Source organism: Lethenteron reissneri, chromosome 15 (genome assembly GCF_015708825.2).
Source record: "Lethenteron reissneri isolate LAM-NWPU_2019-01 chromosome 15, ASM1570882v1, whole genome shotgun sequence".
Lineage (NCBI taxonomy): Eukaryota > Metazoa > Chordata > Hyperoartia > Petromyzontiformes > Petromyzontidae > Lethenteron > Lethenteron reissneri.
The window spans coordinates 9,872,976-9,891,021 of record NC_083793.1 but is presented as its reverse complement, the minus strand read 5'-3'; the positions used below and the strand labels follow the sequence as shown (position 1 = coordinate 9,891,021).

Sequence of the window (18,046 nt, the reverse complement as noted above, 5' to 3'; positions counted from 1 at the left end):
TGCATATTTGGAGTTTGTATGTCCTCCCCGTGGTCGCGTGCATTTTTCTCCGGGTCCTCCGGTTTTTCCCTCCACATTTAGAAATATGCTTATTGGCGAATGGCAGTTATTTTTGTTGATGTGTTTGTGTGCAATGTGTGTGTGCAATGTGTAGGGGAGTTGTGGTGTAGCGGTTAGCGCACTGCGCTACGAACCCGGTGACCTGAGTTCGATTCCCATTCACGGCCACCGAGAACAGTGACGATTATCTGTACCGATCCTGGGCATCCCCTAGGTCAGCTCAGCCTCAAATGAGTACCTGGTGCTGTGTGTAAACATCGCCACTGAGGAGACAAAGATGGCCAGACGTGGTGTTGGCCACCCACCCCCTCGTGTGCCGTGCCGACCTTCATAGGTGCTCGCTAACAGCACTTGCCCCAACAGTTCGTTAAGGCTATATGGGAGATCTTTGTCTATTCGTGTGTGTGAAATGTCAGTGGGGAGTGGTAGTGTAGTGCTTAGCGCTTTTCACTACGACCTTGATGTCCTGAGTTTGAATGCCGGCCAAGTCTAACATCAGTGCTGATAATCTGAACCAGTTCTACGCTTCCCCAAGGTCTACTCAGCCTTAAATGAGTATCTGGTGCGGTGCATAATCATTGAAACTGGGGAGACAAAGACGGCCGGATGTGCTGCTTGCGCCACGCTCGCTAACAGCACTTACCGCAACAGTTTGTCAAGGCTAGACAGGTGATCTTCGTCTTTTTAATACTTGCGGACGACTTCGACAAAGCAAAATTTGGTAAAACACAACCAGGATAGCCAGGATGGGCACGACCGGTAGAGGCGAACATCTTGGAAGTAAGAACCTGGTCGTGATACACCGCAGGGACAGAGAAGCAGGGGAAAGAGAGAGAGAGGAAAGAGAGAGAGAGGAGAGAAACGGCGCACGGTGAAAAGCTTGGATCCCTAACCTCTACCTCCGTGCTGGCGTGCCCCCCGCAACGTCGCGACAGGAGCAAGACCCTGCGGCGTTCGGGGCGAACTTTGCGAGCATCGCGCGTGACGCGCTGCGCGTGCGCTACACGCTGCTGCCGTACCTGTACACGCTGTTCCACGACGCGCACACGCTCGGCAGCACCGTGGTGCGCCCCCTGCTCCACGAGTTCCCCGAGGACTCGGCGACGCACGACATCGACAGAGTCTTCCTGTGGGGGCCCGCGCTCATGATCGCGCCCGTGCTCACCGAGGTGGGTGGCTGGGCGAGTGGGTGGTGAGTGGGTGAGTGGGTGGGTGAGTGGGTGGGTGATTGGGTGGGTGGGTGATTGGGTGGGTGGTTTGGTGAGAGGAGCTGGGTGGGTGGCTTGGCTTGGTAGGTGAGTGGATGAGTGGGTGGTATAGTGGATGGGTGGGTGAGTGGGTGGCCAGGAGGGTGAGTGGGTGGGCAGATGAGTGAGTGAGCAGGTGAGAGGACGCGTGAGTGTGTATGAGTGGTGTGGTGAATGGGTCAAATATCGGAAAAATGGGCAGATGAGTGAGTGAGTGGGTGAGTGGATGGGCGGGTGAGTGGGTGGGTAATGGCCCTACGGATGGTTGGGTTGGTATGAGTATGGTGGAGGGTTAGGAAGCAGGTAGGGGAGTGTATTGGTGGGTGGATAATAGGTGGGCAGGTGTTCGTTCTCTGTTCGCTGCATTCCTCTTCCGTTCTTTCAAAATGCGCACGATAGCAGAGTTAGACAAGGAGCTACGCCCTCGCCAAGTTACTCACGGCAACATCAGAAGAAAGTCCCATGACAGTTGTATTGGAGATTATCGACGTATCTTGACTCAAACACCTTGTACATCTCACGCGTGTGAGGGATGTCACAACATAATCTTTTTTCCACATGTTAACTGCTCCCTAACACACGAGATTCCAATCAAGTGTCTTGTAACAAAACAACCGTCTCTCCTCTACGCATGATACCCACTCCTACACGCTGGATATTAATGAAGTGCTTGGCCTTGCAACTCATGAATGGCCCGATTCTGCCCCTTATTTGAAAGAGAAGCACTCGGTTCTTAAAGACAGCGAGAGAGCTGACACTTGAATTGGCCGGTTAATCTTGGATCCGTGTCAAGCTACGACATTTCCTTTTTGTTTGTCGCACGCTTATCATTGTCAGGATTATAATCACCCATGTTCTGTCTACCGCTGCTGGACGAAGGCCTCCAAAACCCTTCGCAAATCTCGTTATGCATCGATTAAACTATAATGGAGGTTTTATTGGGGGGTTAGATCGCGCAAATATATAAGTGTGTCGTTAAAACCCGCCACCACCCGACACAGCCAACTAGTCAGGATTGTCACGTAAACAGAACGTGGCCAATTCGTCACTAGTACAGCACTAATCTGTGTGCTGGAGAGCCAAGCCACAACATTTACATTCTGAGTACGACGTTTCGCCAGTAATTACAACTAGCTTCATCAGATTTGTGGAGAAGTCCACCTGTTTCGTTCCTTATATAGAGGCGTAGATGTGGTGACCACACTTCTGCGCTCTTACGCAAAGTGGGGGGGATTAATGAGTCAACGTACATTATGCATGCACATTATGCGAGTCCTTTGATCTTGTCCTTCCTGTCCATTGTGTGTATTAAAATAGCCCTACCAACGGTAATCCCTATTGAAGTATGGTGGCCTGTATCAGTAGTCATGGAGGGAACATGCTCCTTCGTCACCCACTGTATCTGCAATTTTGTCCATCGGCTAGTCTAGCGATGTGTGTCATACCCTGCGTATGAACCCCGGTCCACGCGTTCCTCTTCATGTCTCTCGTCGCAAGTCCAACTCCGTACCTCCTCTTAGCACGGTTGGCTATGTACGGTGCGAAAGAAGTTCGACAGGCATACATGCAACTGTGCATCTTGTCAGTTTTGTGGTCGTGAACATTTGTGTTTTTTTTCCCCTGTTGCAGCAAACATTCTCCATCGATGTTTACTTGCCGGATGCCCGCTGGTTTGACTACTACAAGGTAAACATATACACGGGCTGATCATCTGCTTTCAATTAAGTCAAGGCTCCACCATGCGAGCGCAGACGCCCGTAATGGCAAATATACCCCGAGCGAGGGAGTCGTTTTGATCAAGAACATGTGCGGATAATGTGATGTCGGGAAAGAGTTTTTTTTTTATTTGCCGATGGTTAAATCTCTGTGAATGTGTCCGATGAGAGTATGCAAGGTAGCCAGAAGATGGCAGTACAGCAACGGATTCTTGAGTCTATCTGTGTGGAGGGAAGAGATAGAAGTATGGAGGGGAGTGACGTGAGATGAGAGGGGAGAGGCAGGAGAGTCTGTGGAGGGGAGTAGAGTGAGATGAGAGGGGAGAGGTAGGAGAGTGCGTGGAGGGGAGTCGAGTGAGATGAGAGGGGAGAGGTAGGAGAGTGCGTGGAGCGGAGTAGAGTGAGATGAGAGGTGAGAGGTAGGAGAGTGTGTGGAGGAGAGTAGAGTGAGATGAGAGGGGAGAGGTAGGAGAGTGCGTGGAGGGGAGTAGAGTGAGATGAGAGGGGAGAGGTAGGAGAGTGCGTGGAGGGGAGTCGAGTGAGATGAGAGGGGAGAGGCAGGAGAGAGTGTAGAGGGCAGTAGAGTGATATGACAGGGGAGAGGTATGAAAGTGCGTGGAGCGGAGTAGAGTGAGATGAGAGGGGAGTGGTAGGAGAGTGTGTGGAGTGAAGTGAGATGAGAGGGAGGGGTAGGCAAGTTCGTGTCCATGGAAGATCTAGCTGAGACTTTCCAGATTAAATAAAGGGCACTGCTCCATCAGTATCAATGAATCAATCAACAAAAATGCACGCAATCAAATGTCTTCCCTTTTCCCTTCCAAGGGCACTGAGGTTTCAGTGGGGAAGAGGAAGACCTCCATCACGGTTGACGCTCCATTGGAGACGATACCAATCTTCGTGCGGGGAGGTTACGTGCTGCCCACTCAGGATCCAGAGCGTACCACTTCCAAGAGGTGCTCGTGTGTATGTGTGTGTGAGAGAGAGCACATGGGGAGCGGTGGTGTAGTGGTTTGCGCACTGCGCTACGAACCAGGCGACCCGAGTTCGATTCTTGCTCACGGCCAACACCAGTGACGATTATGTGAACTGGTCATGGGCCTCCCCTAGGTAGACTCGGCCTCAATTTAGTACCTGGTGCGGTGGGGAGACAAAGGCGAAGGGTGTGGTGTTGGCAACCAATCCACTCGTGTGCCGTGCAGGCCTTCATAGGGATAGTGGGGGGGAGTGATCATTGTCTTTGTTTGTGGCTAACGGTGCTGGTGGTGGTGATCATGCAGGTCTTAGGGAAAGGCATGCACACTGTGTGTAGGTGGCTCTCTGATGTTGTGTTCGGGTCGTACAGCGCGTGTTGCTCCGGCACTGAATGCCAGACGATTTTCGCCCCACGTGCTGGGAGCTTTTCGATTTAAAGCTTTCGTGACTGCAGGGTTTCATCTTCTTGGTTCTTTCGGTAAAGTCACGTAGAAGGGAAGTAATAAAATAATAAAAATAAAACATAATAAAATAAAATAATTCTCACACATTATGTATGTATGCGTATGTATGCATACATAATGTGTGAGAATTATTTTATTATGTTTTATTTTTATTTTTTTATTACTTCCCTTCTACGTGACTTTACCGAAAGAACCAAGAAGATGCTGGGAGCTTGTTTAGAATTCGTGGTCTCGCTCGCTCCTCTTGCCCTTCTCCCCCGTGTCCCGTGCCTCCCCCTCTCTCTCTTTCGCACATCTCACACCCCCGCATCTCACCTCCTCTCTTCGAACTCCTTGCAATAGTCCTGAGACACGCTTAATCACCTTCGTCTGCAGATCCCACTGAGTCCCCACAATTACATGGACGCACGCACTCATGTGCAGACGCACACACACACAAAGGACGGATGCATTCACGCTCTCGCACGCAAGCCTATATATATGCATGCATCCACAAGAACACCTGCATCTACATATGAAGACGCATGCATGCATTTACAGCCACAAAGACACTTGCGCGCATTTCCGCATGCAAATACGAAGGCGCATGCATGCCTTTACAAAAACACACTCGTGCACACACCCACAAATGCACACACATGCATGTGTGCGCACATATGCAAATCACACGGGCACCAATCTGCACACGTGCACAAAGGCAACGATCCCCTGGTATAGCCGACATAGACTGTGTGCTGTTAGCGAGCAGCTATGAAGACCAGGACGGTGCACGAGGGAGGGAGGGGTTTGGTGTGCCCGACAAACCACGCCCGAGCCGACTGTGTCTTCCCATTGCTGAAGTTTATTGACCGCACCAGGTTGAGGCCGAGTCAACCTAGGGGAGGCCCAGGGGCATTTCAGATGTCACTCGCCACTGACGTTAGCCATGGCTGGGAATCAAACCCAGGTCACCGGTTTGCCCCCAATCACGGCGCCACTGCTCCCACCCACACGACAAACACGCGTGATGCATGCCGCACTCTATACACGCATTGTTCACATGCCACACACAGACACACACATGCATGCCCGCGCACACACTCACTCACACCCTTGCACAATGCACACGTCCCGCAAACGCACATACACCAACACACACAGACGTAACGTGCACATCACGTTAACAACCCCCCCCCCCCCCCATGTCTCCCGTGTCTCTGCCCCCCCACTAACTACCCCCGCAGCCGCCACAACCCCATGGGCCTTCTGGTTGCTCTGGACGACACCGGCTCCGCCAAGGGCTCCCTTTACTGGGACGATGGTGACTCCATAGGTACGACCCAGGCGGGGGGTCTCTTCACCCCCAGGGGCTAATCACCCACGCGGCACGCGTCTCTCCTCGTGGCAAAACTGCGCACATCAATCTGTCGCCGGAGAGCAGTGTGGACGGTGCGTGGGGAGCGGTGGTGTAGTGGTTAGCGCGCTACGCTGCGCTACGACCCGGCGACCCAAGTTCAATTCCCGCTCACGGCCAACACTAGTGACGATTATCTGAACCGGTCCTTAGCCCTCCCCTAGGTGTCTAAACATCGCCACTGGGGAGACAAAGGCGGCCGGGTGTGGTGTTGGCCACCCAACACCTCTTGTGTCGTGCCGGCCTTCATAGGTGCTCGCTTACAGCACTTGCCCTAACAGTCTGTAAAGGCTATACAGAGGATCTTTGTTTTTGTGTGTGTATGGTGTGTGCAGTTGTGTGCATTGTGTACAGCGTGTGTCTTTTGCGAGCCTGGCTACAAATGTCCATGCATGGGCCTCCTGCAAGCAGGGATTATAACATTTCAGCTGATCTTTTTGTTACCACATCCAGTATCGCTCTCGCTGCTATGGCTGCTGTTAAAGTACTCCAGTCTACAGTAAGAAATTAAGCCCTGGCAAGTAAGGGGCACGACGGTGGCGATGTGTTAAATACCTCGCCTGGTATACAAGAGGTCATGGGTTCGATCCGGGCCCTGACGCCTGTATATTTGGAGTATCAATGTCTCTCTCCCCCTGGTCACGTGGATTTTTCTCCAAGTCCTCCAGTTTTTCCCTCCATAATTTAGAATCAACATGCGTTGAAAGTTTTTGGCTGCTATCAATTTTCACGTGAGAAGCCACTTCGCTGAGCTGTTATTTGTGGTCAGTTCACTTCTGAAAAAGAGCTATATAGCTCAGTGGGCCTTACCTGGTAAATAAAAAACTGTTTCGTTTAAAAGTTAACTAAATATAACGGTGCAGCCCTGCAATGGCTCTGTTACTGCGCTGCTGGTGGAAGGGCTTCCACTAGAGGGCGCTCTAGAGAGCCCTTCTTATAAGGTATTTGGCCTACTCTTCCACACTCGGGACAGATATTTTGGAGGCGGGAGTGCTCGCACTCGTTTAACAAGAATTGTCACGCCAGGAGATCAAATCGAATCGGCAATTTCTGGATTATAAGTCCATGGTGCCAAACATTATACCACGAGACCACCTAAATTTGAAGAAAACTATAACCCGATATGCTCTCCACCATCGCCTTCACACATGCAAGAATTATGTAGTACGTTGTTTTACGAACTTTTGTGTGTGTGTGTGTATATATATGTGCATGTATGTACGCACACACGTACACATACAATTAGGGAGACAAAGGCGGCCAGGCATGGTGCTTATGTGCTGTGTCGGCCTTCAGAGATGCTCGCTAACAGCACTTGCCGCAATAGTCTGTTAAGAGTATACGGGGATCTTTGTCTTTGGGTGTTTATGTGAAATTAATTGTAATCAGTGCTGTAATCAGTCTACAAATAATCTGGCAGAGCCAACTTACGCTGCAAGGAATGTTTTATTTAACAATGATTTATTGTTCTTGCTCGATTGCTATTTACTCCATTGCTTGTGTTGACATGTACTTTCGTACACATGTGCACAAGGTCAGATAAGTGCTTGCGTACACTTGTGAATGCGTACGATATGGTAGTTGCGCACGTGCGCACACGTGTGTTAGGGTATGTATGCGTGTGTAAAGAAGCTCCTTCGAGACGTCCAATTTGTGAAAGTGGAAACTTGATTTCTAAGTTCAACAACGTATTTACAACACCGAGCGTAACAACTGCCCTGCTCGTAATTACTATGGCTATCAGTCAGCGATGTGAATATCAAAGCGTTGAATATAAAACATTGAATATTTTTGGACGAACCAGTTTGTGAATATCAAAGTCAACATCAACCATCCAACACTGCTGGACGAACCAGTTTGTGCGATGAACATCAACCATTCAATACTGCTGGACGAACCAGTTTGTGAACATCAAAGCGATGCACATCAACCAATTCAATACTTCTGGAAGAACCAGTTTGTGAACATCAAAGCGATGAACATCAACCATTCAATACTTCTGGAAGAACCAGTTTGTGAATATAAAAGCGATGAACATTACACATTCAGTACTTCTGGAAGAAACAGTTTGCACAATGCACATCGAACATTAAATATTTCTGGACAAGCCGGTCGAACCAGTTGCTTGGAAAAGCAATGACACTAAAACTAAACTAATCTTTGTTTTATCAGGTAAAGCCCACTGAGCTATATAGCGCTTTTTCAGAAGTGACATGGCCACAAATGATAGATCAATGAAGTGACTTGTCATGTGGAAAATGTATAGCAGCCAAATACTCTAAACGCACGTTAGAATGAACACCAAAGCAACCTTGAAATAACAGAACCCCACACAAACATGAACCTGCAACAACAATATTTTGCAGTGTTAAATCGCCATATCGTTACGGACCGGGAAAATAATGTCTCAGAATTCTGCAATAGATGTCACTGCAATAGATGTGCACCTCTTGTATGCCGGAGCATGATGGTTCGTCAAATGTCAAAGTGAAACAGCCTTGAGGCCATCAACTCGCCACACTTGAGAAACTCAGTTCAACCACAGGCTGCTGAAACCCGGATTCAAACCCAGGCTCTCAGTGGCGCCGGCTTAGTGCTCTAACCCCTGAGCAGCGTGAATTTCTTTCAAATTTACCCAAAGGCTCAAAATGATGCCCCTGCTGCTGCCAAAATTCACTGTGGTGAAGGTTTCATCTACTCGGTGCCGCTCAGTCGCAAAGCCCCAGCAATGGAGTGGTAGAACCGGACTTAAGCTCTTTGCTGAGCTTCAATAGAATCCACATAGCCTGGAGTGCCCGGCCCGGCCATCTGTCATCTGGCCCATGAACACAATGGCTTGAGAGGAGAAAAAGCAGACTTTACTTGGTGTGCGTTGCCATTGCTAGACCGCCGATCTACCCTGCGCCTGCTCCGATCTCCCTGGTCCCAGAGGAGTTCTACTGCATTATACCGTTTCAGTACCAAGCCTGCATCGTTAGCTTAATCAGCCTTTGTCACCTCATTCAAGGGAGAGAAAAACGCAGACTAAAAAAAAATCACGATTTTTGTCTCTTATCCATGTCTAAAATATGCTGGGGTTGTTGGTGATGGTGCGGCTCACAGCTCGCGACAGTGGCTTCTTGCACGCCTTGCAGCTCCATCGACGCGAGGTAGTCAGCAGAGCATGTAACTACGCATCGATTCATCGACTGAAATCTATTTCTACGCTCACGACAGATGCTGCGCACGCATCGACCAGCGTGGGTTGTGAGAATAGATTCTTTAATTTATTTCATGGAATTAAAATGCAAATAGTCTTGGGGGGGGAGTCTCTTATCCATGTCTAAAATATGCTATATTAATTTAGTTTTTTTTATACAAATCAGATGGTAAAGAGTGACAACAACAAAATATTGAATCGAATAAGGACCCTGGATCGCTCGGGGGTTGCATATGTTCATCTATAGATGCTGTTTCGGTTATCAGCCAATAACTTCCCACTGTTGGGCAAATGCCTCCCCCATTTGCCTCCATTCCTTTCATTCCCCAGCTGTTTGTGTCCAGCAGTGACCTCTGAACTCTTCCACGTTGTTTCTCTGCTGCCCTCTCTTCCGCTGTCTTCTGTTGTATATGTTGGTTATCAAAATTTGTTATGTTGTATGCGTGCGTGGGTGAAATTATTATGTTGTATATGTGGGTTATGAATATTCAGTGAAAATAATAATAATTAAATGAAATTTGGCCAAATGTGTAATTATCCGGAAATATGTTAATTTATGTAATTATGCACATTTTAATTATGCCAATTCGAGAGGTAATCGTATTAATTATGCGAGTGGGTGTAATTATGATAATGCAAGTCGTTATGATAACCAGACCCCGCCTCGGTGACGAGGGTGGGTTATCGATCGGAATAAGGCAATTAATCGTATGCAGTTATGCAGGTGTGGTGTAAGTATGCAAGATTAACTTAGATTAACTCGGCATCGTTGTCTAGGTTCGTCTCATTCTCGCTTTAACATTCCCAGAGTGTGTATTCGTGGTTATATTTAGGTCCCCGGTTCACCCCGTTATCGCTTTAACATTTACTGAGTATGTATTAGTGTGTTTATTAAGGTCACCAAGTTCAGATCTCGACGCAGAAGCAGATCTTATGCATAGATTTCAGGAAAGAATCACACAACCACTTCTGTATTGATCAATTTATTACTAATTCAACCTTAACTATGATATAGTATGCGAACTCTCAATCCCGGAACGTCAACACGGCATCAATACAGTATCATCAACGATTGTCTGATTTCACTTTGACAACGGCACATGGATCCCGCATAACGCGATGGTTGTTAGTGAGAGAGAGAGTCGTTAAAATATGCAAATACTATGCTAAGAAAACCTTAACGTTAATGAATGATTATACTCAATATTGTTCACGCAGTACCGCACTCCTTATTGATCATACGCAACCCTTATCACGTTGTTAGCACCTTGGGTCACGGGACAGTTGAATATTCTGTAGAGGATGCGAGTACGTGCGGCGATTATGACTGAAAGATACTTGAAAGATTATACGGCGATAAAAAAACACAATCAAAAACAGTTATTATTCTTAAAGGCACCAATCTCAACAGATACATCGGCAGGTTATCTCACAACAGAACGGCTCGGAGTAAGGGCCTGCGACGGTGCTCCTTTTCCGAAGATCGTTATCTTATACCAAGTTTACTAATTGGGGACCAGATCACCTGATAAGGATCCGGTGGGCCACCACTCCCCACGTGAGCGTGGCTCGGCGGAAGGAGGTGCCAAGAATCAGTTCGTATTGATGGATCTGTTGGGAATTTATGCGATTAAGAGTACAGCCCACTAAATATTAAAGATAAAAATTACGAATACTTTTATTAACGACGGATGGCCATCACTCGGTCTCGTTGTGATGCCTTCCCAGCCACGGATGGCTTATGGGTTCGAGTGTGTTTGAGTGGTAAGAGTTGTCTTGAATAGTCAGTGTTCGGAGTCGACTCTTTATGTCAAACAGACGCCTGGTGGTCGTGTGGTGAGGGGGCGGTGCGCGTCATACGTATCAGTCGCTCCCCTGTCACCGTGGTGAACTGGTTCGGATGCCCGTTGATACGCTGTCGCAGTTCGGAACCCGGTCGGTAGGTGGCGCCCACAACTCGCTCGCAGCGTGCAGTGTTGGGTCGTCGACCAGGGTGTGCACGGAGCCTCGTCGCCAAACCGCGACCCTCACCACTCCGGCGGCAGCAGAGACCTCCGACTCGGCAGAGGTTGACCCACGCAGGCCGAGTTGAGCTGTCAAGCGGGTCTTGCCCGCCTGCAGAGGAGATGGGGAGCCGCTTGAGTCGAGCCCCGAGAGCCGGCTTTGGTAAGCCGATCGAACTCGGCTGAGTCCCAGACGAGCTGAAGATGAGTCGAGCCGACCCGCTGGTCGCAGCTCGCTCCTGAGCCGACCCTCCCGGTCGAGCTCGCTCCTGAGTCGACCCGCTGGTCGCACTAGTTTCCAATGCTCAGGATCCTTTCCTTTATGCCGAAAAATCCCCCTGGATCCCGCCCACAAGGCGGGGCTTCTTTCGATTTTTGCTGTGTCAGGATCTGTCCGTAGGCAGGTGTGTCCATGTGTGTGTCCGTACGTCCGTATGTCCTTGTGTGCATCACCCACGGTATATTCCGTTGTCACACTCCCTCCATAAAACCCACGAGCAAACAATCAGATGTTACAAATTGCCTCGAAGTCGTCTCTCTGTCTGGGTGCAATATTATCTCTTGTCTGGCCTTCTTCATGAACCCAAAACACAGACGTTACAAATCGTCTCATAGGCATCTTTGTTCGTGTTGCACAACCTGGAGGGAGGGGCAACACTCTCTCCGACCCGGCGCACAAAGAAATGGTTAAAAAGTTTTAAGTTAACATTTGTCCCTTACTATTTCACAGTTATGATTCTGTATGTAACCTAAGGTCTGTCGTTTCCCATCGTGGTGCTTGACTCAAGTGGAGGTGTTTCCCCGAGCGTATACACACTCCTATCCCGCGCTGCGGGGATACAAAGACGGCCGGGATCTCCCTTTCTCTCCGACCCTGGGTTTAACATCGTTTTTTTATTATGTATTTATATTCGACCTGGTGGTGATTCATCCCGTTATCCTGGCTTTTCCATAAGTTTTACTTTTGTCTTTTCATGCATATGCTTATTATTATTAATTTATTTCCGATATCTTAGGTTAAGGGGTAAGTTTCTTGATCCTAGGAATTCGTATTCCTTGGTGTCTGCATGGTTATATAAGCGGAATATAGTTTACGGTGAATAGCGTTAACATTGATGTTATGTACGATATTATGTATTGTGATGTCTTTAACTTAACTTGTTTGTCAGGGCTTTACTGACACGAAGTTGCATTCCATAGCCCCGCAGTCTTTGCCCCACCCTATCTCTGCTCGCCGTTGTTGTTGCTGTCCAGCTGACGCCGTTAACTCAAGGCCTCATTAATTTCCGTCACTCCTTGTAGGTGAGGGCGGTTGAACCTTGGAGTCAGTTCTGGTTTTTGTCTGCCTGCTTCTTCTTGTGTCCCCTGACCCCGGGAGTTATTATTTCTACTTTTATGGCCTGTCGAAGCCCGACTCGCTGTTGCTGGGCTGGTGTCGTTCCCGGCTTTTTGCTTACGTTTGCAGTTCGCCGTGCTCTTAATTTCCTTCCCTCTTCAACCTTATATCGACTATTCGCTCCTGTCTGGGTGCGATTCAATTTTGACTTAGGAAGGTTCTGATTGTCATATGCTTCGGGTCGAGTTGTATAGAAAGTATTAAAGTATGGAAATAACATTTCATATTGACTTAATGATGGTGATGGTTCAGTAGGCGTAACTTGTGGCCTGGTTTAATTGGAGTGGGTGTGAATATCAATAACTTTAGCCTACCCTGTTGTTAAATTCCGACTTTAACGTTACTTTAATAGCAATACAGAATAATTTAGCTTTTTGTCTTAACTAGGCGAACGCGAACTTCTGGTGACCCCCGCAGCCTTGTTGTTCAGCTGGGTCTGCATCCTTGAGAGATATACAACACTCTTATTCTCGTCTCACTGTGGCCATCCAACCTTCTGCTCTGGGAGTGTTATTCTTAATTTCAGGTCCAAGGCCCCCTCACGTTCAGACGTGCAGGGTTGTTTAAATCAGCTCCCTCCCCTGTGCACACAGCCTTGAGCTGACCCACTTTTATCTTTGCTCCCTCAGCTGCAGGAGGACAAGGCGTACTTCTACCTCCCCCCTGTGTGCACGTGTTCCAACTAGCTCGGAATCCCTAAACACACAATCAGTGATGATTCCTGGCTTTCTGTGGTTGTGATTTAGACAAAGGCGCCTCTGCTTTCTTCCATTGCCTTTGAGTCGACACTGCCCTATTATTTGCCCATGTGCTGAGGTCATAGAATTCGTTTTGACTTCAGTAATATTAACATTCAGTATTGGATTAGCAAATGGGCAATGGTTCATTGATGTAGCTCGCAGCCTGGTCTCCAATTTGAGCGAGCGCGAGGATCGATAATTTAGCCTACTCTGTTGTTGAATTTCGAATTTTGACGTTACTTTAAAACCATGCAGGATGGTTGGGCTTTTTGCCTTAACTATGTCTGGCTGACACTCCCACTGTCTCTGCCGCCTGCACGGGTGACATGTGCCCGTTCATCAGGCCTTATCTTTCCTTGAAGCAAGGTTGCAAATTCTGCCATCCTAGCCCTCCTCCAGTTATTACTTAACAACACCTGGTGTTTTGCAGTTTGCTGCGCTTTGGTGTGTTTCATTCATTAAAAAAAACAAGTAAAAAGATAATATATAAAAATATCATCAAATATTATTAATCTCAATTTTGGAAGAAGGGTTAGTATACAACACTTCCTCCGCTTCTCCACCCTTCTCTCAGTCTCCACTCCCGAGTTGATTCCGTATCTCATCTCTCACCATTTGTTCCCATGATGCATGCTGCCCATGTCCACGTGGTTTACTTTGCTTTAACAGCAGCAGCAGCAGCTGGAACATCCGTGACTCTTGTTCTTTCCCTGGCTTCTATTCATGAAAGGCACTTTCATGAACAGAAGCCACGACCCAAACAGTATGGGCTTTGACCTTAACGCAAAGCAAAACATAGCATTCTGTTTGCTGTACTGGTGCTGATGATCTGTGAATGCAAATCGAGTGATGCATGCATACAGAGCTTCGTTATCAATAATAATGTAATAATAACAATGACAACTGAATTCGCGCTGTAACACGCCAAGCCATTAAGAGGGTGCTGAACAAACAACAATACCATTAAACATGAGCCGTTAGTCCATTTCGATGAGATGAGCTGTCACTTGTTGACTATTGGCAAGGTGAATCGTTTTTGAGTACGAGTTTTTGAATGAGAGCAGTGACTCAGCGGCCCGGACACTCAGTGGCAGGCTTTTGCTGGCATGTGGGCCGGAAAACATATCGCATCGTGCTCGAGGCCAAAAGCTTTAACGGCAAAAAAAGAAATCGTCCGAAATATTCCCTACAACATGGACGTGTCTAAAATGCAGAGAAGCTGGTCATTCTCGGCTTCAAAAAAGGCTCCGTCGGTTGTCGTGGGGGGAGGTCAGATGATGACGACGGAGATGCCGAGAAGCTGCCGCACTTTCCATGCGCGCCGTCGGAGTGGAGCGAGACATTGCTCACTTCAAGACAACAACGTCCGTCATTTATTAATCCACGAAAACCTTTCTGATTCTCAAGACCCATTTTCAAGAGGTGGTTCCTTTCGGGATTTTAGGCTTATGCCATTAATGAGTGATTTGCCCGAAGGAACAAACTGGAGCAGCCAGAAAAAAAACATTACGAGGAGAAACACTCCAAGCTCTCTACAGGGGGAATGAAAACCTATTTTTGTCCGTCATCTCCTGGCAACATTGAAGTCCGGTGAATTTGTAATTTCACAAATGGTCGTAATAACTGGCGAAACGTCGTACTCACATTGTAAATATTGTGGGTTTACTTTCCAACACACCGGTGGGGTGAAATAGTATCTAATTGGAATGTGTTGTTTAAGTAACAAACATTACTAATTGGCTGTGTCGGGCGGTGGCAGTTTTAATGACACATTTATATTTACGCGATCTAACCCCCCTAAAATAACCATTATTATGGATAATATTGGTCACAAAAGCTTACTTGTTTCACAAACACGTTGAATCCACTAACCCGCTGGATTGCAGAGGTGCGCCAATAAATAGAATTTGCAAGACAAAGAACGTTACTGGAATAGTGCGCCACTCTTATACTCGCGAGAGGGCTCTCACAATACGGTATAGCATTACATTGATACCTCTGGCATTATGGTACAAGCTAATTTGGATGTTACCCCTCTGAATATATCCTAATTAATCGCTCCAAGGATATGGTAGCAAAGGTGAGGTGGCTGGGTTGCTCAGTGAGGTAACAAGTGTCGGAGCACCGGGGCCAGCACTGCTAAGATCAACATGAGCATTCACGGTCCATCCACTGCTGGATGAATTCCTCCCCAAGCCATTGGCATCTCAGAAAATCCTGCGATGGAATAATCCACCCAGCTCCTGACCGATAAGTCGCTGGGTTCGAATCTGGGTTTGAGCCACCAATTATTAACAGACCACAATATAGGTTTTTTTTTTGGGGGGGGGGGGTTAGATCACGTAAATATATAAATGTGTCGTTAAAAAACCCGCCACCACCCGACACAGTCAACTAGTAAGGGTTGTCACGTAAACAGAACATGTCAATTCGTCACTAGTACAGCACACCGGTGTGTTGGAGAGCCAAGCCACAACATTTACAATCTTGAGTACGACGTTTGGCCAGTAATTACAACTAGCTTCATCAGGCGACAGCCAGATTTGTGGAGAAGTCCACCTTTTTCGTTCCTTATATAGAGGCGTATATATGGGTTGACTACACTTCTGCGCTCTTGCGCAAAGTGGGGGGGGGGGGGGGTTAATGAGTCAACGTACATTATGCATGCGCATTATGGGAGCCCTTGGATCTCATCCTTTCTGTCCATTGTGTGTATTAAAATAGCCGTACCAATGGTAATCTCTATTGAAGTATGGTGGCCTGTATAGGCATTCATTTAAACAATGTATTATTTGAAAGCTTCAAATCAAGATAAAAAAAATTATAATTCGCTTCCACGCAGCACTAAGTCGGTAGCTATCCGAATGGTTACAATTAATTGTATTTTTTTCAATTTCGATAGATTATTTAATTAGTCTTGGCCAGTCGTAGCTAGTTTTGCACAGAACTTCAACATTATGAAAATCAATTGAGTGTCTTTGTTGGCACGTGTGTTCTGTTACTGCTGACAGTTGTATTTGGGAGTATTTAATATTTATCTGATGTTCTTTTAGACTCGTGCTGATCATTCGTCCTGTTTGCCCTCTATTACGGATGATATTAGTCACGAAAGCTTACGTGTTAAACTATGTATCCAGATTCATAGATTTTGCCTCAGGAAACAAACTTCGTATTGAGTTGGATAACACACGGACCAAACCAAGACAGGAATGTAAAGGGAATTTGTAATCCAAATAGTTCAATAAAAAAATGAATATTAATCAGTTCTACAAATCAATACCCAGTTGGCATTGATGTCATGGTATCTCAGTCTAATTACCAATGATTATAATTTAAAAAATCAAGCAATCACATTCAATTTGATTTAACCTAATTTTCGCTTAATTTAGCTCACAGGATAAAAAACAATGTTGGTGCGATTGCAGCGAGATTAACAATCGTAGACTCCTTCACATGGCACGTAAAATGGCAACCCACCAATTGTCAAAAACACATATTGGAATGGACTTTGGAAGTAGTTTCACGATGTAATCTTTTGGATCTTGACTTCAAGCTTTCGTGACTGCAGGAATTCATACTCTTTGGGGCTTTCGGTACAGCCACGTAGATAGAATTTTTTTAGAAAAGAAAAGAAAACGTTTCAGTCGCAACACAAGCGTTCGTCTTCAGGTGAGAAAATTAACCCGTAAAAACAAAGTTTTTCACTATAAATCCTTTATATGCGTGGCATCGGGGCGGCTAGAGTCCTCTCGTCCTCTGGCTTGAGATGGCTGCCACCTATGGGTCAGATGATTGTCTGCCACCATTAAGCAATTGGTAATTAATTTTTTAATTATTTTTCCCTAAACAGTGTAAATTTTTTATTTATTTTCACGAAAATTAATTGTCTCGCACAACGAGTCTGTGTGCAAAATGTCAGCTCGATTGGATCACGGGAAGTGGGTTAAAAAACGACCGAAAGATTTGCACGGTCGTAAGCAAGCAAGCACGCAAGCAAGCAAGCGAACTTAATATAAAGGATTTAAAAAAAAAGAAAGCCACAACAGCAGATCATTTTTTCTCACCTGAAGACAGACGCTTGTGTTGCGACCGAAACGTCGTGTTTTCTTTTATTTTATTATTATTTTCTATCTACGTGACTTTACCGAATAAACCAGAGAGTGTAGAAATTAATATGCGAAGGAAAAACAAATTCTGGGTCAATTAATTGGGGGTCACAAGACATCTGGACCACCTGTGCGGTAATGCCAATGTACGTCTCCCCCTTTTAACGCCGTTTCGATATTCGTCGTTGCGCATTTTCAGGAACGCATCCCCGACGTAAAACGGGGAATTGCTGTATGTACCTCAATCTAAATATTCAGAGCTCGACTAACCACAGTTCGGATGCAAGAATCAGCACGAATGGGAAGAACCCGACAGCAGAAGATGAGACAAATGTTGTATAAACAGTGGAAAGCCCTCTAAATCATACCGTGGATGAACTGCGCCAGCACATATAATTGCGCGGGATAAATCATTACGCAGGAGAAATCATTACGCCGTACCAATTAATCTTGTGCAAGTGCGAATACAGATGTGTTCACGACGTGCACCAATTACCAAGGATAATCAGGGCATGCCCCAGCGGTTGAGCATTGGCCGCCCCGTTGCAGAGGTTTGAGGTGCGAGCCCAGTGGACACCCCTGGTTAACATTGGGGGTGCATAAACTAATTATGATGCACTGTCTGCTTTGGCGGGGACGTTAAAGATCCCTGGATGTGTTTTAAAACAAAAAAGAGGAGGCCAAGTGTGTCGGAGTCCAAATTTCCTAAATTATAAAAATGACCCGCAAGTTTACATCATCGGATAAAATC

The 18,046-nt window shown here is 46.8% G+C and overlaps 1 protein-coding gene across 1 annotated transcript in view; it reads left to right on the top strand.

Annotated features, from left to right (window-relative positions):
* The window catches only part of LOC133342682 (lysosomal alpha-glucosidase-like), a 56,786-nt gene that overhangs the window by 32,331 nt on the left and 6,409 nt on the right, over positions 1-18,046 (top strand). The window contains exons 19-22 of the mRNA XM_061552004.1: positions 996-1,229; positions 2,937-2,993; positions 3,845-3,975; positions 5,682-5,770. Coding sequence (XP_061407988.1) covers positions 996-1,229; positions 2,937-2,993; positions 3,845-3,975; positions 5,682-5,770 — 511 coding nt within the window. The remainder of the gene's footprint in view (positions 1-995; positions 1,230-2,936; positions 2,994-3,844; positions 3,976-5,681; positions 5,771-18,046) is intronic.